At 43.0% G+C, this 23,508-nt stretch overlaps 1 protein-coding gene and 1 long non-coding RNA gene across 3 annotated transcripts; one reads left to right on the forward strand and one right to left on the reverse strand.

Moving 5' to 3' along the window:
- The first annotated feature begins 1,937 nt into the window (after positions 1-1,937).
- On the forward strand, positions 1,938-10,924 carry LOC109745184 (disease resistance protein PIK6-NP-like). 2 transcript variants are annotated; one of them, XM_040391557.3, is made up of 4 exons: positions 1,938-2,976; positions 7,203-9,342; positions 9,448-9,522; positions 9,723-10,924. In XM_040391557.3, the coding sequence occupies exons 1-4, from the start codon at positions 2,162-2,164 to the stop codon at positions 9,750-9,752; spliced, it is 3,060 nt and encodes a 1,019-aa protein (XP_040247491.1). In that variant the 5' UTR covers positions 1,938-2,161; the 3' UTR covers positions 9,753-10,924. The 2 variants fall into 2 exon arrangements, with proteins under 2 accessions (XP_040247491.1, XP_040247490.1); XM_040391556.2 differs by lacking the exon at positions 9,723-10,924 and having other exon boundaries at positions 9,448-9,712.
- A 122-nt stretch (positions 10,925-11,046) lies between these two features.
- LOC109745200 (uncharacterized) lies at positions 11,047-11,985 on the reverse strand. The gene is made up of 2 exons (XR_002228477.3): positions 11,577-11,985; positions 11,047-11,496 (listed from the first exon to the last, which is right to left on the reverse strand). It is a non-coding gene; the product is annotated as an uncharacterized lncRNA (long non-coding RNA).
- Between the last annotated feature and the right edge of the window lie 11,523 nt (positions 11,986-23,508).

Here is a 23,508-nt window from a genome sequence, read left to right on the forward strand (position 1 = left end):
GCATGTAGATGTGAGAATTAGAAAATAGGTATTCAACTCAGAAAGCTCATATCTAAATCATGAACAAAACTGTAATGGTACCATAATGTAGGTACTATCCCTCACGATTGAAAAACATGTTCACACTCGGTCCCAAACCCTAGCTGAAACAGTTTTGATTGCCGTCTATATACTGCTGCTTTCTGCAATGAGCATCCCAGATGGCTGGATAACCATATATGTTGAAAAGGTATCCTAGGCTGTTAAATGTGTGATCCATTTGTGTGATATGCCCATAGGCACTTAACGGCATTTTTTTTCTGAATCCTCGATACCAACCTGCACGTTGTGTATGGCAGGGAAAGCTGCACATATTGGCTAGTTTATTAAACACGACAAAGTATCATTTTTTTTGGTGGATAAAGTATCATATTATATCTTTATGTCGACACAACTTTCCCAGACTTTATCTATAGAAAGCATGCACACAATGCATGGCGCATACCGTGGATCCAGACCTGACCAACCCTAGTCGTCTTTGTACTGTGAGCATGTATTATACATTTTCCCCAAAGGTTTCGTACGATATGATTATGTATGTGCCATGGACACTGACGCTTCATAATTTATGTCTGGACTAAGCACAAACATTGGTCCTAAAGCAGTCGTTATAGAGTATTGGGCATGACACTGGCACGAACAATTTTTATCTCAGACTAACCATGTTAATTAGCCTCGAAACATAATGCAGTTCTGCACTGACACTATAACAATACTTATATCTAGCTAGACTTATATATGCAGAGGAAAAAGAAATCAACACTTTACATCTTGTATGTGTGATTGACGGTATCAATATTTATGTCTTATCTGACCTCTCTCAGTTGCAAACCGTCAGTCGGAAGTGCTAATTCGACCTGTGCAAGCCCATTTAATCCATGATTCACTCCTTGTATTGTATATTCTTGATGCCTTAGATGATACTCTACGAAACTGTATTCTAACTGCATCTTCTATTCGCAAAAAACAAAAATCGCAAAAAAATAAATGCATCTTCTGATACAGAGAAATGGACACTCCTTTTTTGGAGATATATAACATATCTTGTAAAATGCATCAAATAATTATACTGACTGGTTGTGTGGTTTCTCCATTATCAAATATTGGCCCATGTGAAAATCTTTTCTTCCCATTATGTACCATAGAGGGTCCAATAGTCAGTGGCGCGATGGCATGAGCACACAGAATAGTAGAGAACACAATGCTCAAAGACAACACCTTTAAGAGAATCATTACTTGTAGCCATTGTTGGGTTCAACCAATGGAGGACATACCAAAAAATATATTTATTTTAAAAAACACACCGTCTCTGTTACTAGATTCCCTCGGTCTGCAGCAAACATACAATTTTTTGCAGATCTAAAGAAATTTTGTGTCTGCTGGCTAACATCGAGAGCACGACCTCGGTATCACCTCTTCTCTCACAGACCCACCCACAAAACTTTGATATTGTAGTTTTGCAGAAATCTAGAGACTGTTTCATTGAAAATAGTTTACCGCTAATTATCTGGCTTGGGCAACTTTGTACCTAGCCTGGTAGCAAGTAACAACACTGTCCTTACTCCCTAGTGCTCCGATGAGTTCAATCGTGGTAAGAAATCCAAATTGCCGCTCTATGGATATACACTTCAGTTTTGAACCATTACAAAACCGAAGCCGGTTTTGATTAACCTGGGTGGGTATATCTCTTTGAAGCTAAAGCTGACAGCAGGCATTTAAAAACAAAGGGCCGGCCAGGCCTAAAAGTGCGCACTAATTAAGCCACCAACCAACAAACCATGCGCAGATCTAGAGATGCTTGGCACGTGCTAGCCATTACCCATCACGTCCTCCTTGGAAAAGCACCTCTTTTCAAACGCCAGTTGCGCGTAAGAATTAATTAGGTGAACCTAGCTAGCTCGCTAGTGTTGTAACCGCGTCCTTATCACTCCAGTCGCAAAGAAGCTTCAGATCCAATCAAACTAGCTAGCTAGTAGTCCCTATATTCATACAAGCGGCAGCAACCTAGCCACAGCCATCAAGCAAGAGCTTCTGAAAGGAGATAGAAGCTGAGGGAGAGAAAAAGAGAGGAGAGAAGCCAGCAGGCTTGCAAAAGTGAGAGAGTGCTAGGGTGAGAGTCATCATGCAGTTCGCCACAGGGGCGATGAGCTCTCTCCTCCCCAAGCTGGGAGAGCTGCTCGTAGAGGAGTACAAGCTGAAGAAGAGTGTGAAGAAGGGTATTGAAGAACTCAAGGCCGAGCTCGAGAGCATGCAAGCAGCCCTTGTCAAGGTGTCCAGTGTGCCGCTGGATCAACTTGACCCGCAGGTCAAAATTTGGGCAAATGAGGTCAGGGAGTTGTCCTACGCCGTTGAGGACAGCCTCGACTCCTTTGTGACGCGTGTCGAGGGCGTTGAGCCGACCAAGCCCAAGATCAAGCACTTGTTGAAGGCGGCCCGCAACGAGTTCACCAAGTTCAAGGCACGCCATGAAATAGCCACTGACGTCAAAGACATTGAGAGCCAGGTTAGGAAGATCAAGGAACGGTATGACCGGTACAAGATTGATGATGTTGTTGCTAATCTTGCAACGACTCCAGTTGACCCTCGTCTCCCGGCTCTATACAAAAAGCTATCTGACCTTGTGGGTATTGATGAGCCAATTAATGAGCTGATAAAGATCCTGTCCGAGGGGATTCACATGCCTGACAAAAATCCCAAGATAGTTTCCGTTGTTGGATTTGGAGGATTGGGAAAGACAACCCTTGCAAAAGCATTGTATGACAAGCTTAGCAAAACATATCAGTGTCAAGCTTTTGTTCCAGTGGGTCAGAATCCAAACACGCAGAAAGTTCTCAGGGACATCCTGCTTGAACTTGACACTGGGCTATCCAGAGCCACAGAAACAATGGTTGAATGGCAGTTGATCAACCAGCTGCAAAAAATCCTTGCAGGCAAGAGGTACGCATTAACCTCCCTGTATGCCAGTCAATAGCTTCTTTATGTCAACTAAGGAAGACAATATATGCTTTATCTTTGCTTTTGATTCGTATCAATAAACAACTTGGCGTTAGTTTTCTTTTCATTTTGACACGACAATTTCTGATTTACATTTCCGATTTACGTATGCCATTAGAACATACGTGGCACCTTTTTTATTTGGCTAAGTCAAGATTAATACCAATAGTCGCATTAACTGATTGGTTACATGGATTACTTAGGCGGTCAACCATCTCTAGTTTTGCTACAAATGAATACCCATTCAATTATCCTGAATATAACCGTTTGAAAAATGGTAGATGAAGACTCGACTCGATTAAATGGCATAAAACTACCATACTTCAGGCTAGTTGTCAAAAAAATCTACCACTTTCTAAAATATTCCAAAAACCTACCACAAAGTTGGTTGGCTGTTTCAAAAAGCTACCATGTTACACTGAGGACTATGTTGGTTAGCTTTAAGCATGATTATGACAACTTGGATCCACGCGTCAGGTCTGACATGACACAAAAGTGAAGACACTAAGCTTTGACCATTAGGTTGACTGTTGATAGGTTATGACAGGTAGGGCCCAAATATCTTTTAAAGCAATCAGGCCCCTATGTTTTTTTTCTAAAACAATTGGGTCATGCAAATCCTACGATCGTGGAGCACGGTCACGCTTGGCTCGCCGCTAGTGGACTCGTCGCTGGAGCCGATGAAGGGCACCTGTGGGCGTCATCCTTGCCCCCACGGCGTGGGTCCTGTTTAGCCCCTGCCGGCAAGCTCATCCCCTCCTCGGCTGACCACGAGCTCGAGTTGGAAGGGAGCACGGGAGGCATGGATCCATGGCGACGTGGAGTTGCATCACTTGGAGGGCACTAGTGAGCAGCTCCTCATCCGACAAATATCATCGAAGCACCAGCTCCCTACTGGCTGCGCACATGCCATGGCTTACTGGTCGGCTCCAGCCAGTGCTGCTAGAATATTTGTACACCCCGGAACATGCTCGTTGCGAGTGGCGGAGCTAGACGGGGATGTTTAGGGGGGCCAAAAAGATAACGAAAAGTCTAACGCCCACACGTGTGGGCGTCTGGCAACTCGCCTACACGCATGGATCCACGTCCAACCAATTCTGCATGAATCTTGACGCGTTCTAGCAGTTTTTGTGTGCCACGTAGGACTAAGCTGGTGTGTGGGCATTCATCCGGTCGCCCACACGTCCTTTTTTCACCACACGGGTGGCTGGTGTGTGGGCGTTTAGCAATTCGCCCACACACTAGTTTCACGCACGCAAAGGGGCTGGTGTGTGGGCGTTTATCACTTCGCCCACACGCCCGTCTCCTAGCCCACACCCAAAGCTGGCAGTTGCCATGTGTTTCTGCAGGTATATGGCAACTGCCCTAGCTTTGCTTGTAAGCAGATGGCAACCCTTTTTTACCCGAGTTGCCATGTGTTTTTGCATGGTACATGGCAACTGCCGTAGCGTGCACGTAAGCAGATGGCAACTCTTTCTTTTATGGCAACTGCCCTAGCGTGCTTGTGAGCACATGGCAACTCTCTCTTTTACATGAACATGTTTTTTTGCCATGCCTTCTTGTAGTGCTACATGGCAACTGCCTAGTGTTTAGTGGGTGGCAACTCCTAAAGTTTTGAAATCATGGCAACTGCAGTAGATCAGACCATACATGGCAACTGCAGTTGAGCAACCATGGCAACTGTAGTTGTCCGACATGGCAACCCAAGTTCAGCGACATGACAACTGCAGTTAAACGAACATGGACGAGGGTCTGGCCATGGCAACTGCGGGATGCGCGGTGACTGTCACACGGGCGTGCGGGACCACGAGGTACGAGGCCTCACGTACGGGGCGTGTGGGCGTTATCTATTTCGCCCACACGCACGCGTGTGAGAGGGATCGGGAGGGAAAAAAAGAGGTGTGTGGGCATTACTCACTAGTAGAAAACAGGGCTTTGGTTCGGCCAGAAAAGAGCATTAATCCCGGTTGCATTACAAACCGGGACTAATGTGAGCATTAGTCCCGGTTCGAGCGGCTAGGGCACCGTACATGCATTAGTCCCGATTCAAATGGGACCTTTAGTCCCGGTTGGTGCCACGAACCGGGACTAAAGGGTGCGATGCCCATTAGTACCGGTTCGTGGCACCAACCGGTACTAAAGGTTAGACCTTTAGTCCCGGTTCGAGCCACCAACCGGTACTAATGGGGTTTGAGGCATTAGTACCGGTTCATGGCACGAACCGGTACTAAAGGTCCCATTTTCAAACTCTACCCCCTGGATCGCTTTTCAGTTTTGTAAAAAGCAAAAAAAAATGATAAAAATTTCAAAAATTAAAATCCTTCCAGATGTAGTTATGTTACTACATGTACTAGTTAGGAAAATTTAAAAACTTAAATTTGGACATGTTTTGCAAAAAGTGTAGGGAAAATGTAAAACGGCTATAACTTTTGCATACGATGTCAGAAAAAAAAAACGTATAATATATCAAAATGTTCAGATTTTGACACCCTACGGCATGTTTGCAAATGTTTAGAATCCTCAAATTCTAAAAGGAAAAAAAGTTATGCTCAAATTTCTTTTTTTTTTGATTTTTTGTTAAATCTGGTCAAACTACTTATTCAAGAAGTATTAGTGTTACTAAATAATTATTCAAGAATATTAGTGTTACTAAATAATTATTTCAGTTTTTTTGAATTTTGGTCAAATCTGGTCAAACTGTGGTCAAACAATGGTCAAACTAATTATTCAAGAAATATTAGTGTTACTAAATAATTATTTCAGTTTTTTTGAATTTTGTCAAATCTGGTCAAACTGTGGTCAAACTATGGTCAAACTACTTATTCAAGAAATATTAGTGTTACTAAATAATTATTGTTTTTTAGAACAATAGTTTCAAACTCAAACAGTGAAATGTATGACTTCATGCTCAAGCTAAATTCCTGAGGGTTAATAGGATTGACATCTTACTATTGTCAGGAAAACAACAAGTGCAGACTTGGAAACGAGAGAGAATAGAACCCGGAAGTTAAGTGTGCTCAGGCTGGAGTAGTGAGAGGATGGTTGACCGTCCGGGAGAAGTTAGATGATTTGGAATGATGAGGGGTGATTAGAGATTAGAGGTTAAATTGAGCAGTGATGAGGGGCGATTAGAGATTAGAGGTTAAAATAATTCAGAAATTTGAAAATCAAAAAAGAAATTTCAAAAAGAAATAAAAAAATCATAAAATTTTCTTTAGTACCGGTTGGTGTTACCAACCGGGACTAAAGGTGGACCTCCAGGCAGCGGCCACGTGGAGGGCCTTTAGTCCCGGTTCGTGTAAGAACCGGGACTAAAGAGGGAGGCTTTAGTAACGACCCTTTAGTCACGGTTCCAGAACCGGGACTAAAGGCCCTTATGAACCGGGACTAAAGGCCCTTTTTCTACTAGTGACTTTTTTTGCCCACACGTGGGTGTGTGGGCTGTTCCTCTTATACACCACACAAAATGTGTGGGCAGCTCAGCGCAACTCCTCCCACTCGGACGATGTCGACGTAACACCCTGCCTCGGTAGCTTGGTCCATGGCGAGGATGTACGTGCTCGCCGCGTCACACAAGAGAGGAAGGAGGGCACTAGCGAGGGTCTCATCCATGTCGGAGCACTAGCTTGTCCTTCTCGGAGCACCAGCACTAGCAAGGAGCTCGCTCGCGCTGGAGCACCAGCTCGTCGGAGCACCGCATCGGAAGCTGCCGAGGTGGTCGCTCTTTGTTTCTGGCAGGGGCTGGTGTGGGCGGAGATGGGGTAGATGAGACGGGGATGGGACCGGGTGCTAGTATAACTTAACATGTTGAATTAAGTTGCCATGTGGCCTTGATGACTGGGTCCAATATGCCATAATCATGCTTAACTTTAACCCAGTGAACAACTAGTGTTTTTCGAAATAGCAAACCATCTTGTGGTAGGCTTTTTCAAATTTTTAAAAAGTGATTGTTTTTTGGAACCCTACCCCTAATTGTGATAGTTTTATACTATTTACTCATCAAGACTCAGTACATCACAGGAACACTTCTAAAGTTGAGATGTATTTTATCTTTTTTATTTACGGTTAGCGCCTTTCTTTGGTTCTGGTGCATTGTTGTGCTTCTTGTTCTGCTAGGTAGTATATTAGATACTTTGCTAATTAAACAATTTTTCATCTCGTGTGAATAGGTACTTTATTGTTATTGATGACATATGGGATACACAAACATGGGACGTGATTAAGTGTGCTTTCGTGGATAGTCATCCAGAAAGTAGATTAATCATAACTACCCGTATTGTTGATGTCGCCACAAAAGCTGGTGGTATCTATCACATGCAACCACTTTCTGATGATTACTCCAAAATCTTATTTTATACAAGAACATCTGGTAGTGAAGGACCTGCTGAAGTGACTACCAAAATCTTAAAGAAATGTGGTGGTGTGCCATTAGCTATCACCACAATAGCTAGCTTGCTTGTTGGGAAACACAGTGAGGACTGGTCTAAGGTGTATGATGCCATTGGTTTTGGGCATGCAGACAATGGCGATGTTCATAACACAAGAAAGATATTATCTTTTAGCTATTATGATCTGTCGTCCAATCTGAAGACATGTTTATTGTATCTTAGTGTGTTTCCTGAAGATTGTTTAATTGATAAAATATCACTGATATGGAGGTGGGTTGCCGAGGGATTTATACCATATAGAGAAGGGATGGAGTCATTTGAACTTGGAGAGATCTATTTCAACACGCTTGTAAACAAGAGCATGATACGGTGGATAGATCCTGAAGATAATGATGGCCGAGGTGGTTGTCGTGTCCATGACATGGTGCTGGATCTCATCCGCACCATATCAAATGAGGTAAACTTTGTCACAGTACATGATATGGAGCATCACGACACACGTCCGGGAGGAAAGTCAACCAACAAGGTTCACAGATTAGCAGTTCATGGAAAAAGTGGGGAACACAACTATAGCATTGCAATGGAGCATGTAAGGTCATTTAATGTTGTCGAGTGCAGTGCCAATAGTATTCCCCTGCTTTTGAGCTTTAAAGTACTGCATGTGCTAGTTATTGAGGACTGTGTTTTTTCGGAAGGTAGCTGTCTTGAGCATCTCGGTAAGTTGTTGCAGCTGAGGTACCTGGGGCTAGTGAAGACAGCGGTCAAGATCCCGGAAGGAATAGGGCATGATCTGAAGTTTCTTGAGATACTGGATGTAAGGGGGGGTTTGATAAGTGAGCTGCCACCATCTGTTGGTGAGCTAATGAATTTGAGGTGCTTGTGGGCTGATAACGGTACAGTGATGAAGGGAGAGATAGGGAAACTGACATGCCTTGAAGAGCTGCAGCTATATTCGGTGGAGAAGTGCCCAAACTTCTTCACAGAGGTGCGGAAGCTGACGAAGTTAAGGGTGCTCAACATATATTTCGCTGAAATGGAGGAGTCTGCAGGCAAGTCTCTGATGGAATCTCTGTGCAACCTGCACAACATCCATAGTCTGACGGTCTCGACGGTCTTGGCTGATGATGATTCGGTTGTCGTCAATCATAGCTTGGAAGACATGGCACCCTGTACAAAGCTGTACCGGTTAGTTCTGCCTAGCATAGTTATACCGAGGGTGCCATCATGGATCAATCAGTTAAGTGTTCCACTCCTTTCTCGTCTATTGCTGCATGTGGATGCGGTAGAAGTTCGGGATGTTCAAACCATCGGCAGGTTGCCGTCGCTCCTCGAACTTGCTCTCTGGAGTAAGGAGGAAAACAACATATCATATACTTTTGGCAGCAATGAGTTTCACAAGCTGAGAGGCTTGTGGACGAAGAAGATAGAGATCGCTGTTGGAGAAGGAGCATTGCCGATGCTTGAATCGCTGCTATACAGTGCAAGCGCTGAAAGAAAGGACGCTGCCAGCTTGGTGCCGTGGAGGAGAAATAGCTGCCCTTTGCTGAATTACGTCTCCTGTTACCTTGACTGCACTAACAGCAGCTACAGGGAAGTAAAGGAAGCGAAGCAGGCGCTGAGGCAGGCGCTGCTATACAATGCTGTGTATCCAGACATACGAAAAGAAAACTACGACGAGGAGGCAGGTAAATTCATTGATAATCTCGAGTGGATCCTACGTGGTTTGGACAGACCCGAGGATGTGGGCCGTTCTGCTGCACACCAGGAGGAAAGGACACGTCGCATGATTAGATCACTCGAGAGAAGATTACGTGACGCGGCAGAGCCTCGAGTCGGGAGGTACGGCCAACAAGAGATACGTGGCCTTGTTGCCAAATTCAAGAGTTGGCTACATGACCATGCAGGCACCGACCAGGATGAGGTACGTAGTACATACCACTGTCCATCGTATCCATCGATTGATCGCTGTATATATCTCCAGGCGCTGATGGCCGGCTGGCCGTTTTTTTAAATAATAAATCTCCAGGCGCGCAAAAGTGATGCCACCGATAGTGAGGACGATGAAGATTATTATTACGACGATGCTACCGACCAAGCAGAGGTATTATTATTACGACGATGCTACCGACCACCGATAGTGAGGCCACCCATGTGCTTTTAGACGAAAATATATATGTTCTGTTGACTTAAAGATCATGGTTGAAAGAAAAGAATCATTTAGGAGAAATATTATTCCATTGTTTTCAGAAGAAAGAGTTGCCTTCCTTTTCTTTTAGATAATGAAACACATATTTGATGTAGTATCGAAGGTCTGCATGTTCAAGCCAATGAATCTCTCCATTGAGGCGCTCAATCACAGTGAGTACCGACACTAAATCACTCATTAGATTTCTATTATTCCGGTCATATCGAAGCTATTTATTCATTTGTTGCTCATTAATACATGTATTCTTTGTTCTTCAATCTTTTCTATGAAACATTAGTTTGCACTTTTGCCACTCATTTGTCTAAACCACTCTGCAGTACATCTCCTCTTTGAAGGAATCGGTTACTTGCTTTCCTGCCGGCTTGTGTTATACTATGCATGTCTTATTGTTCAAGTTCTTAATTACTTGCTTGTGTATCTGCTGATAATGAGTTACAACATATATCTAGCTTCGGGTACACAAGGATTTGAAGGGTACCAAAGGATTAGGTTCTTCTTTTTCTCGATGCTAATAAATTCTAAGTTAAAAAATTGTTAATACTCCAATATTCCTCAACTTTTCAAGCTCGTTTGTTGAGACAGAGTATAATATACACTATTGTGGTACAGAAGGAGTACTACATATGGAATTTTGTGTTTGCAACTAAGAATGTTTCTCTTTCTAAAACTAATGTACTGTAAAACTACAATAATTTAGCCTGTGGGTATAAAATACTGTGGTTTTGACATAACAAAGTATTTTGGAGTATTGAGAATACCGTGGACCTGTTTAGCAAGTTTTTATGCTCCAACTTATTTTGAAGTAGTTTTCAAACGTGCACATTGCTATCTAGTTTCAGACGTGCCGCATTGCTAGCTAGCCAGATGTTGCAACAAAAAGTTATAAATGAGAATATACCACGTCCGAATCATAAACCGGAAGGAGGCCGAAGGAGATGGATATCAAAACCATGCCACTGTATAACAAACAACGTCCGGGTAAGGAAATTATACTGTGGTTTTGACATAACAGAGTATTTTGGACTATTGAGAATACCGTGGACCTTTTTAGCAAGTTATGCACCTACGTATTTTGAAGTAGTTTTCAAACGTGCGCATTGCTATCTAGTTTCAGACGTGCCGCATTGCTAGCTAGCAAGATGTTGCAAACTGATGAACAGCCATGCACAGAACACTGGCATGCACAAGCTAGACCGGTGAAATACTCTGGTTACTGCAGTAGTTGCGTGTGAAGAAGTAAAAAAACTGCAGGTACTGAATTTAGAAGTCACGCTTCTCTGTCTACTGATACCCCGCTCTTTCTAGAACCATGCATTCCTGTCCAGAACCCAAATGCCAGCTTTGCCTTGTGCACGCATTCAACGACACCTGACCTAACTGCACTCTGCATCCTTAGCTTTCATTTGTCTGACCACTATCTTGACATCAGCAACAACCAAGCTTACATTTTTCAGAAGTGTCTTTGTTATTTTACAGAGTGGCTTCTGCAAATGCCATAAGAAGCATCTATCTGCAGAAAAAGTGGAACCACGATCCCGCAGCAGAAGCAGATTACTCAACATATACAGTTCTTCTTCCCAGCATATACAGGTCCAAATAGCTAAGGTTTTACAGGAAATTAAGCTACATCACTACAGGTTGAAAAATGTGTTGATACAGATATTCCATACTTCCATTATTGTTGAAATCGCCCAAGGAATCAATCCACAGCTTTACCAAAGCAGGCAACTGACAGGAGGGTTCAGAACATGAGCACATCGCATTCCCCTGTAGCTGTAGCAGGACGGTGGAACCGGTGCGGATTCTCCTCGGCAGCATCCGCCGTCTATCGGAGTCCACTCATCCGCCACAGGTAAAGATTAGGGACGGCTGAGGGACAGGAAACAAATCAATCGATCTGGGCTTTCTCGCCAGAGAAGAGAAGAAATAGGGGGAGGAGAAAGGCTGACCTCGATCTGCATCCTGTGTGTCGGCGGCCGCCGCCGGGGACGGACTCCTTTCTTCCGCCTGCTGGGGATTTGCATCTTGTGTGTGTTGCTGGGGATTTGACTCTGGTAGTGTGTTGAGGAGAAACGATGGGCCAGACAACGACCAATATAGCCTAGCAAGACCTCCTTAAACCGCGCCCCTATATCTCGCCTTCCGGAGATCCTATTTGGCGACCTATGCACCCCAGCACGCGGAAACAATTAAAATAATGAAAACAAATAATGTTCACATTTTAAAAACAATCTTGCATATTCTCATAAGTGTTAATAAATTAGAACAAAATGATGATCCCAAGAGAAAAAAGACACCACAGTGCTGCTCCATAAATGATGATCCCAAAAAAAAAAGACACCACAGTGCTGCTCCACAGATCTGGAAGACTAGATCCCAGGGTCTCCCCCGATGCAGCACGAGTGGGTTGGCAGTAGTTACATGATGATGCCTTCATCAAGGTAACGGTGCAGAATGCCGCCATCGCCCGCCTTCGGCTCGAATTTCACTGAAAACTATGTCTCCCTGACTCGCAACCGGGACTAGATGACGGATCTCGAGATCCGACCACCGAGCCACAGGACGACCACCTCCGACATCCGACAGAGAAGATGACCACCACCGCCAAGCCGAGGGTCACCGCTCCGGGCGCCAGCATGATGCAGATCAAGACCAGGAGCGCCACCATGTTCCGAAGTCGAATAGGAGTTTGAGCAGTTGTCACATGGCCGCCGCCGCCACCTGCCGTTGCGGCTACAGACCCGCCACCACACTCCAGCCGTCGTTGTCCGCCATCACCGCTGAGGAGATAAAGATCGGAACCGCCGCAGCGATCTTGAGCAGCCTACGCGCGAAAAGAAGGCTGCCGCCACTGAGCCGCTCGGGCTTTGCCCTGGCGCCGTCGCTGGCGGCACCTGAGAGGATAGTGATGGCGGGGGGACCGAGGAGCGAGGCGGGGACACCCCGGTGCGGCGTGGTGATGCCGCCCGGGTGCGGTGGTAGGGTCGGGTGAGATGGCGGTGGAGGAAGGATCCGGCCGCGGCGCTATTCCCTCCCGATTGCTAGTCCCCCCGATCCTTTTTCTACGGAGCTCTCCACGAGATGGTTGAACAACTTGGACCGAAATATGGCCCATCTGTACATGATTTGTGATACGGATATTTGATCTTGAATATTATTCTCTTTTCTATGACAAGTGGCTAGCCCAAGATACCAATAGGTGATCTGTGTTTTTGTGTCGTGCTAGCTTTTCTTTTGATTTTGTACTGCTGATACTTACCACTCATGTATGATCTCAGATTGATAGGGTTTGTTCAGTTCAGTTCTTCAGATACTATGCAAAGATGGTTCGTAGGAATGTGGATCAAAGGATTTCTGCAGGAAAACATTATGGTCCACAACATGAGCTCAAGCCTGGTACAAGTCATAGGCAAGAACCATGGTTCCTGTACCCGCAAAAAAACATGGGTTCTCGACAAGTACTTGATTCATTCCTGAACTGTGGCGACTAGCACTACTTGTACTCGTCCAGTAGCTATGTGACCCTTGCAGTCCTGTGTTGCTCTGCTTGTTACACATGTTATTTTGCAGAATCAGCCATTGCTTTCGGTTTAGTACTTATTGGTTCACAATGGTATACCTGAAAACGGTATCATAACTTCCACAAGATCATCATTCTGGTTGAAGAACATATTTTTTTTAGACAATCTGGGTGAAGAGCTGAGTGGACCGATGCCTCCGCCCATCCCTACCCGGCTCAAACATGACATTCCATGTGGCCCATGAAGCCCAGCACATCCGGTATGGAACAACACGTTACTCAGTGCTTATCTCAAGAAAATAAAATTAGTCAGTGCTAAAAATATCAAAAGGAAAACACACACTACACATTGGTAACCAAAACGGAATCCTCCCTCAATCAACGACGTTAGTCAGTGCACATCCCAAGAAAAGTTACGGCGATGCATTTGTTCGCATGGCACATGGAGGAAGCAACGCCAAAACAACTTTTGAGGAGTACACATGGCCTGGCTGGCGGTTCTTTTGATACTCAAAAGTTATCGCCACTTTTTATGGTTGGTGGCTTCATTCACACATGCAGCTGCCCTCCAGCACCCACCCACTACTATCAGCTTGTGCACATGAAACCACCATGTCATGTAATTGTTGTTAGCATTTGTCGTCTCTAGTGAGGGAAACGGTAACCTACTGCAATTTTATTGAAACAAAAGTACTCCCTCCTTTCGAAATAAGTGACATGATTTTAATTCAAATGAACTAAGAACGTATGTAATATGTAATACAGAGACTAGCAAAGAAAAGTCAGGAACAACTAAAAAGTGAAAATAAAATAAAAAAGTGTATGGATTGGAGACTAGTATAGCAAAGTAAAGCTAGCAATAGGCTAAAAACTAATTCCTGTGGTGTAAAAAATGATCTTATATTATGTGGCGGAGTGAGTAAAAATTGAAAGCTATAAACCTTTGTCTTCGCTCCGTGGAATACAAGGTGCATCTCCTCCTTGAAAGCCCCGTCCTCATTGGTATAGATTTGGCATTCAACTGAAATGGAAATCATTTTGGCAAAGCCAGATAACCCAAGCGACTGCAATTGTACATCCACGAAGAAAGAGACACCTGGTTCCTGTTAATGAGCTTTGATATTGTCCTGTTTAGGGCCGGTGAAGTGAAACCTGGACAACAGAAATTTCAGTTTGCCTTGGTGGGTTGACGGTCATAGAACAAGTGGTCCGCGGTTTTCGAGGGCACCAAAATTGCTCAACATTTGTCACGGGAAAATAGTTGTTAATTTATCATCTTTAGTGTCTAGTAGAACATTGTCGACCCACCATCACCTAACCTTGTCATACACGGCGCATGTAGCTAGTACAACAAACAAGTTGCATTTAACGAATACAATCTCGTCGTGGTGTGCGTCGAACATTGGTTTCATTTCCTCATTATTTATCAATCTAGTAACCCTACTCTATTCCTTTCGTTTCAGACCATCAATAAGTTAATATGTACTCATAGCTAGCTATATCCAATCTAGCGCCAACTTAGCGACCTTATTGTTGTCATAAGATAACTCAAATCATTTAAATGGATTTAGTTGGTATTCTGAGTTTATCCCTCTCTCAAAAAAAGTTGGTATTCCAAGAGGGGTCACACCACCAATCTGACTTAGTTCTTATTTTGTAATTGGTACTGGGCCACGAGCCCGCGCGATGATCAAGACCCCAAAACAAATGCTCCTACCAACTGATTAAACAAAAACAATTAAGCTTGTTTTGCTCCATCATGCAACCGTTTTCAATGTCTGTAGCAGGTGGTAACCCATCTGGAAGAACTTATTGCTACGTAGCAATACTTTGGAGTATCTACGTGATAATTGTTGTGCCTAGCTCAAATATAACGATTTAAGGACAATGGAATTCGGAATCTATCGTCGTGCATCCACCATGGTCGGCAACACAGAATTAGTTAGGTCTGCAACTTGTGTTTATATAGTTTCCATTTCCCGAAAAGGCACCTCACCACACCCCCATCATGGCGCACTGACACATAAAGACGAAAGAGCCACATGCACACCCGCCCCACGAGGCACTATTTCTAGGGAGCTAAATTAATGATTGTACAGATGTATAGATTTAAGGAGCTTGTATAGTACTCCCTTCGTCTCATAATGTAAGACGTTTTTTACACTAGTATAGTGTCAAAAAAACGTCTTACATTATGGAACAGAGCGAGTATATCTGAAGCAATAATGTACTCTCTCCGTTCTAAAATAGATGACCCAATTTTATACTAACTTGCCACCAAATAGCCCCAAAAAGTCGTCCTTCATATGTATTGCTTTATGCAAGCGTAGTTTAATCTGTGTTACATCATGGCCGGTGAAGCGACTGGTACGTCTGAATGCATAACCTGTGAAGACTCTCTCTCATTTAAAAATTTCAGATCTTAGTATTTTATTCAGACAGCAAGCAAAGCTAAAGAAAATAAAATGACGCTCCAAGCAAAACACATATCATGTGGTGAATAAAAATATAACTCCAAGTAAAGTTACCGATGAACGAAGACGAAAGAGGGGATGCCTTCCGGGGCATCCCCAAGCTTAGGCTTTTGGTTGTCCTTGAATATTACCTTGGGGTGCCTTGGGCATCCCCAAGCTTAGGCTCTTGCCACTCCTTATTCCATAGTCCATCGTATCTTTACCCAAAACTTGAAAACTACACAACACAAAACTTAACAGAAAACTCGTAAGCTCCGTTAGCGAAAGAAAACAAAACACCACTTCAAGGTACTGTAGTAAATCTCGTGAACTCATTCTTTATTTGTATTGGTGTTAAATCTACTGTATTCCAACTTCTCTATGGTTTATAAACTATTTTACTAGCCATAGATTCATCAAAATAAGCAAGCAACACAATGAAAACAGAATCTGTCAAAAACAGAACAGTCTGTAGTAATCTGTATCAAACATATACTTCTGGAACTGCAAAAATTCTAAAATAAATTGGTGGACCTGAGGAATTTGTCTAGTAATCATCTGCAAAACAAATCAACTAAATAGCACTCTCCAGTAAAAAGTTGCAGCTAATCTCGTGAGCGCTAAAGTTTCTGTTTTTTACAGCATGATCATAAAGACTTCACCCGAGTCTTCCCAAAGGTTCTACTTGGCACAAACACTAATTAAAACATGAAAACACATCTAACCAGAAGCTAGATGGATTATTTATTCCTAAACAGAACCAAAAATCAAGAAACTAAAATAAAGTTGGGTTGCCTCCCAACAAGCGCTAACGTTTAACGCCCCTAGCTAGGCATGATGATTTCAATGATGCTCACATAAAACATAAGAATTGAAACATAAAGAGAGCATCATGAACAATATGACTAGCACATTTAATTCTAACCCACTTCCTATTCATAGGGATTTTGTGAGCTAACAATTTATGGGAACAATAATCAACTAGCATAGGAAGGCAAAACAAGCATAGCTTCATGACTTTAATCACATAGAGAGAAAACTTGATATTATTGCAATTCCTACAAGCATATATTCCTCCCTCGTAATAATTTTCAGTAGCATCATGAATGAATTCAACAATATAACCAGCACCTAAAGCATTCTTTTCATGATCTACAAGCATAGGAATTTTGTTACTCTCCACATAAGCAAAATTCTTCTCATTCGGAATAGTGGGAGTATCATAAGAGACTTGAATACTATAAATTGTTTCAACATTAAAAGAGTAATGTTCAGAAAAAGGGTAATCATAATCATGACATGTTTTATAAATATAATCATCACTACTTTTTATAGCATAAGTTTCATCACAATAATCATCATAAGTAGCAACTTCGTTCTCATCATAATCAATTGAAACCTTTTTCAAAATAGTGGATTCATCACTAAATAAAGTCATGACCTCTCCAAATCCACTTTCATAAATATTATAAGATTCAACATCCTCCAAAATAGTGGGATCATTACTTCCTAAAGTTGACACTCTTCCAAACCCACTTTCATAAAGATAATCGTCATAGGTAGAAGGCATGCTATCATCCTAATAAATTTGCAAATCAAAACTTGGGAGACTAAAAATATCATCTTCATTAAACATAGCATCCCCAAGCTTGGGACAAACATTAATTTCAGCAAATATATTCTCAAAAACATCATCTTCATCAAACATAGCATCCCCAAGCTTGGGCCTTTTCATATAGTAAGCATAATCACTCTCATAATTAATAGTATGGATAGCACCAATAGTATAGGAATTATCATATTCTTCCAAGCAAGTGCCAAAAAGATTTTCAAGATCATAAGAAGTATCATTATCTTCCCAATCATAATCATCACAACAAGCAATAGGCATAACGAGATCATCATCAAGTGCATCATCTTCCACAATTATTTTTGATTCATTTTCATGAGGCACAACAATAATAGGAGCAACATTATTTGGGAGAGATATCTTTTTACCTCTCTTCCTTTTTCTTTTCTTCTTCTTCACCACATCATGTGTGGGTTCAATCCTCTTTTTGGAGCTCCTTATTAATGAAATTGGTTGAATAGAAGGCTCCTCCTCGTTACCTGATTCATCATAAGAAATAATAGGAGGATATTGGGAAGTCTCTTCCCTTTCATTAGTACTCTCTTCATCTTCTATTTATTTTCTTTTCTTTATGTAGTTGGCAATATAAGGGTTTTCAATGCAATTCACCACGCAATACATATAAATTTCCTCTAGATCAAAATGAAGAACTCTATCAAGGGCAAATTCTGGAATAACCTTAGTTATACATTTCATTTCTTCATAACCCAAGAGCAAACTAAGTTCATTATGATGTGCAGGGGAAATCAAGTCATCACAACTTTTGGACACGACATGATCATGAAACAATTTGCATTGGGTACTGAAATGATCATGTTCATTGCAAAGTTCACAAGTACAGCTAAGAAAATTTAAATTTTCGGCACAAACATCTAGCCTTTCTTGCAACAATTTAGTTTCTAAATGCTTATGCCTCTTGCAATATCTATCTTCCCTATTTGGTGTATACTTGCAAACCCAATACACTCCACAAAAATTGACATGCTTATAAGAGATATTTTCATCATGACTAGTGCAATCATCATTAGTACTATGGATATTCAAGGAATTCATACTAACAACATTGCAATCATGCTCATCATTCAAAGATTCAGTGCCAAACATTTTAATGCATTCTTCTTCTAACACTTTGGCACAATTTTCCTTTCCATCATACTCATGAAAGATATTAAAAAGATGAAGCGTATGAGGCAAACTCAATTCCATTTTTTGTAATTTTCTTTTATAAACTAAACTAGTGATAAAACAAGAAACTAAAAGATTCGATTGCAAGATCTAAAGATATACTTTCAAGCACTCACCTCCCCGGCAACGGCGCCAGAAAAGAGCTTAGTTGACGGGGTGTGAGTGCCGCTTACCTAGCCTCCCCGGCAACGGCGCCAGAAAAGAGCTTGACGTCTACTACGCAACCTTCTTCTTGTAGACGTTGTTGGGCCTCCAAGTGCAGAGGTTTGTAGGACAGTAGCAAATTTCCCTCAAGTGGATGACCTAAGGTTTATCAATCCGTGGGAGGCGTAGGATGAAGATGGTCTCTCTCAAGCAACCCTGCAACCAAATAACAAAGAGTCTCTTGTGTCCCCAACACACCCAATACAATGGTAAATTGTATAGGTGCACTGGTTCGGCGAAGAGATGGTGATACAAGTGCAATATGGATGATAGATATAGGTTTTTGTAATCTGAAAATATAAAAACAGCAAGGTAACAAGTGGTAAAAGTGAGCGTAAACGGTATTGCATTGCTAGGAAACAAGGCCTAAGGTTCATACTTTCACTAGTGCAAGTTCTCTCAACAATAATAACATAATTGGATCATATAACTATCCCTCAACATGCAACAAAGAGTCACTCCAAAGTCACTAATAGCGGAGAACAAACAAAGAGATTATGGTAGGGTACGAAACCACCTCAAAGTTATTCTTTCCAATCAATCCGTTGGGCTATTCCTATAAGTGTCACAAACAGCCCTAGAGTTCATACTAGAATAACACCTTAAGACAGAAATCAACCAAAACCCTAATGTCACCTAGATACTCCAATGTCACCTCAAGTATCCGTGGGTATGATTATACGATATGCATCACACAATCTCAGATTCATCTATTCAACCAAGACATAGAACCTCAAAGAGTGCCCTAAAGTTTCTACCGGAGAATCAAGACGAAAACGTGTGCCAACCCCTATGCATAGGTTCATGGGCGGAACCCGCAAGTTGATCACGAAAACATACATCAAGTGAATCACATGATATCCCATTGTCACCATAGATACGCACGGAAAGACATACATCAAGTGTTCTCAAATCATTAAAGACTCAATCCGACAAGATTACTTCAAAGGGAAAACTCAATCCATTACAAGAGAGTAGAGGGGGAGAAGCAACATAAGATCCAACTATAATAGCAAAGCTCGCGATACATCAAGATCGAATCACCTCAAGAACACGAGAGAGAGAGAGATCAAACACATAGCTTCTGGTACATACCCTCAGCCCCGAGGGTGAACTACTCCCTCCTCGTCATGGAGAGCGCCGGGATGATGAAGATGGCCACCGGTGAGGGTTCCCCCCTCCGGCAGGGTGCCGGAACAGGGTCCTGATTGGTTTTTGGTGGCTACGGAGGCTTGCGGCGGCGGAACTCCCGATCTCTTCTGTTCCCCGATCGTTTTAGGGTATATGGATATATATAGGCGGAAGAAATACGTCAGGGGAGCCACGAGGGGCCCACGAGGGTGGAGGGCGCGCCCAGGGGGGGTGGTCGCGCCCCCTGCCTCGTGCCTCCCTCGTTGCTTTCCTGACGTGCACTCCAAGTCTCCCGGGTTGCTTTCCTTCCAAAAATAACTTCTCCAGAAGGTTTCATTCCGTTTCGACTCCGTTTGATATTCCTTTTCTTCGAAACACTGAAACAAGGGAAAAAACAGAAACTGGCACTGGGCTGTGGGTCAATAGGTTAGTCCCAAAAATAATGTAAAAGTGCATAGTAAAGCCCATAAAAGTTCCAAGATGGATAATATAATAGCATGAATACTTCATAAATTATAGATACATTGGAGACGTATCAATAACCAATAGCGTAACCTGGATGCTCATATTGGCTCCTACATATTCTACGAAGATCTTTATCGGTCAAACTGCATAACAACATACGTTGTTCCCTTTGTCATCGGTGTGTTACTTGCCCGAGATTCGATCGTCGGTATCTCAATACCTAGTTCAATCTCGTACCGGCAAGTCTCTTTACTCGTTCTGTAATACATCATCCCTTAACTAACTTCTTAGTTACAATGCTTGCAAGGCTTATAGTGATGTGTATTACCGAGTGGGCCCAGAGATACCTCTCCGATAATCGGAGTGACAAATCCTAATCTCGAAATATGCCAACTCAACAAGTACCTTCGGAGAAACCTGTAGAGCACCTTTATAATCACCCAGTTACGTTGTGACATTTAGTAGCACACAAAGTGTTCCTCCGGTAAACGGGAGTTGCATAATCTCATAGCCATAGGAACATGTATAAGTCATGAAGAAAGCAATAGCAACATACTAAACGATCAAGTGCTAAGCTAAACGGAATGGATCAAGTCAATCACATCATTCTCCTAATGATGTGATCCCGTTAATCAAATGACAACTCATGTCTATGGCTAGGAAACATAACCATCTTTGATCAACGAGCTAGTCAAGTAGAGGCATACTAGTGACACTCTGTTTGTCTATGTATTCACACATGTATCATGTTTCCGGTTAATACAATTCTAGCATGAATAATAAACATTTATCATGATATAAGGAAATAAATAATAACTTTATTATTGCCTCTAGGGCATATTTCCTTCAGTCTCCCACTTGCACTAGAGTCGATAATCTGGATTACACAGTAATGATTCTAACACCCATGGAGCCTTGGTGTTGATCATGTTTTGCTCGTGGAAGAGGCTTAGTCAACGGGTCTGCAACATTCAGATCTGTATGTATCTTGCAAATCTCTATGTCTCCAACCTTGACTTGATCCCGGATGGAGTTGAAGCGTCTCTTGATGTGCTTGGTTCTCTAGGGCAACCGCTGCTGGAGTGAGCTGTTAGCCATGGAGCAGTTCTCTTGTGCTGGATTATTTGTAGAAAGACGGGCCAAAGCCGTACGGCCCAGGGCTGGCGTCGTCCTTCATGGCCCAAAGGGCTTCCTTTATTTCCTCTAGGGTAAAAGGCTTCAGGAGGTCGGCGGCTTGAGTTGTGCTGAGCGCGTTGGGCAAGAGCAGGCTTTCGAGGTTGAAGGAGGTGGACACGGGTGCACTTGTGCCAACCAAATTCTTGAAAAAGTGAAGGAGGACCGCTTCCTTGTCGGAGTGAGCGGAGAGGGTGAGGCCATCGTGAGTGAATAATTTGATTTGAATTTTGCAATGTCTAGCAGACGCACAGATATGCATATAGGCCGAGTTTTCGTCGCCAAAGACGCAGTCCTTGATTTTTGCCCGTTGCCTGTACCAGGACCAACAATAGCCAAACACCTTACTCATGCAAGACCACTGAGTGTTATTAGTAGCAGTTCACATCTTTTTGTCAATGAAAAATAACCAGGATAGAGGATACGTACTGCCGGGGTACGCGTACTTCTGTAACCAAACACGGGTTCATGATTAAAAAAAAATAAAGGACCATTTTTTGCCAAGGTTGATTCAGACTATATTCTTTTCCCCAGTCTATATTCAGAGTGCTACACAAATTCACCAAACTTCTAAAGTTTGATTATACTCACTCCGACATTCTGTAGCTAAGTATAGCTTTCCTTTTGCATTGTTTGTGTCAATGAATTTTGGGACGGAAGGAGTACTAAGTAGCTTTCCTTTTGCATTGTTTGAACATTAAGTCACCATTCCGACAGAGAATCAGCGACCAGAATAACATTGGCCAAAAGAACTTACTCGTGCAGGTGCGCTGGTTCTTATTACTAGCAAATCAAGGCTTATTGTGTCAATGAAATTTAACCAGGATATATACTGCAGGGGCTAACCAACCACGGGGTAGAGCTTGAGAAAAACTACCAAGGACTTTTTGGCCAAGGTTGATTCAGGTCTCTATTGTTTTTCCCAGTCTTTATTCAGAGTGCTACAAAAAGTCAGCAAACTAATAAAACATTCTGTAGCTGCTCGTATGAATGCGAACAAAAGATTACACGCCTAGGCGACAGAAAATCAGTACGTACCAGCTGCGCTTCCAGCCAACGCGGATGGTGGTGTTTGCCGAAGCGGGCCGCCGTGGCGTAAGGACTGCACGGTGCAGCTCGAGACCTGTGTCCTCACCACCAAGCCCAGTCCGTACCTCAGCTACAGAGTACCCCGGACCTGTGTCCTCACCACCAAGCCCAGTCCGTACACAAGCAAATCACCGGGCCCGCGAAGCAAAAAAAAAAAACAATGCCCACACTGCACACCATGCGCGGCCTGTCAATTGCGTGCGTCAGACATGTACCTCGGACAGAGCCCACTAGACCGACGTGGGGCAGTGTATTTGTCTGTATCAAGCGAGGTATCTCCTTTTGCAAATCATATTGCACGCATCACCACGCAACGCGTGACCGACCGGATAACTGCGTGCAGGACGTCCACTCTCGCTAGTACAGTACTACTTTGTATGAAGCAGTCATGCTTAACTTTGGCATGTACAGTACTACTTGCGGAGCATGATACCTTGGACTCTGCATCCCTAGTTTTCTGCATTAGAAGGATAATACATAGGATCAGATCAGATCAGTGTATCGCTACGCTGCAAATTTGAACTGGTTGTGTGTTTGTGTACAAATTCCGTGCAAGAACAGTAGCCGCTGAGTCTCTGGTATTTGTAGTTGCATGCATGGTATGGTATTATTATTTGTTTAGCTGATGCACATGTACGCCTGGGATCGATCGATCCTCTAGTCACGCTTGCCATTTCAATTTCTAGTCTGAGATGCATGCATCCTGGTAAAAGTAGGTTGACGCAGTTATTGTCTACCTGCCACACCCACACAGAGATGCACAGCGACGATGCAAGAATACAAATGGACCGACTGCGACGTTTGTATTGATGGATGAGTACTCGGGGCAGGCACCAGTCAGGCAGAGGGGTGTGCATGCATGTGCCAGAACCTTGCCAATGTGAACCCCCGAGACTACTCATGGCCGTGCATTCATCTCCTCCTGCCTGCCGCTCCTAATTAACTTGTCGGGGATCAAACATTATGTCCGACGTCTTACTGCTACTCCTTTCGACCGAAATTGTGAAGTTGTATTAGAACTGCATCAATTA

This window comes from Aegilops tauschii, chromosome 6, assembly GCF_002575655.3.
Source record: "Aegilops tauschii subsp. strangulata cultivar AL8/78 chromosome 6, Aet v6.0, whole genome shotgun sequence".
NCBI classification, from domain to species: Eukaryota; Viridiplantae; Streptophyta; class Magnoliopsida; order Poales; family Poaceae; genus Aegilops; species Aegilops tauschii.

Bases quoted from the DNA above. Each gene is read 5' to 3' on its own strand.
- LOC109745184 (XM_040391556.2), top strand. From the start codon at position 2,162: ATGCAGTTCGCCACAGGGGCGATGAGCTCTCTCCTCCCCAAGCTGGGA. The intron at 2,977-7,202 runs GTACGCATTAAC...TCGTGTGAATAG, and splicing joins AAAATCCTTGCAGGCAAGAG to GTACTTTATTGTTATTGATG. The intron at 9,343-9,447 runs GTACGTAGTACA...ATAAATCTCCAG, and splicing joins CAGGCACCGACCAGGATGAG to GCGCGCAAAAGTGATGCCAC.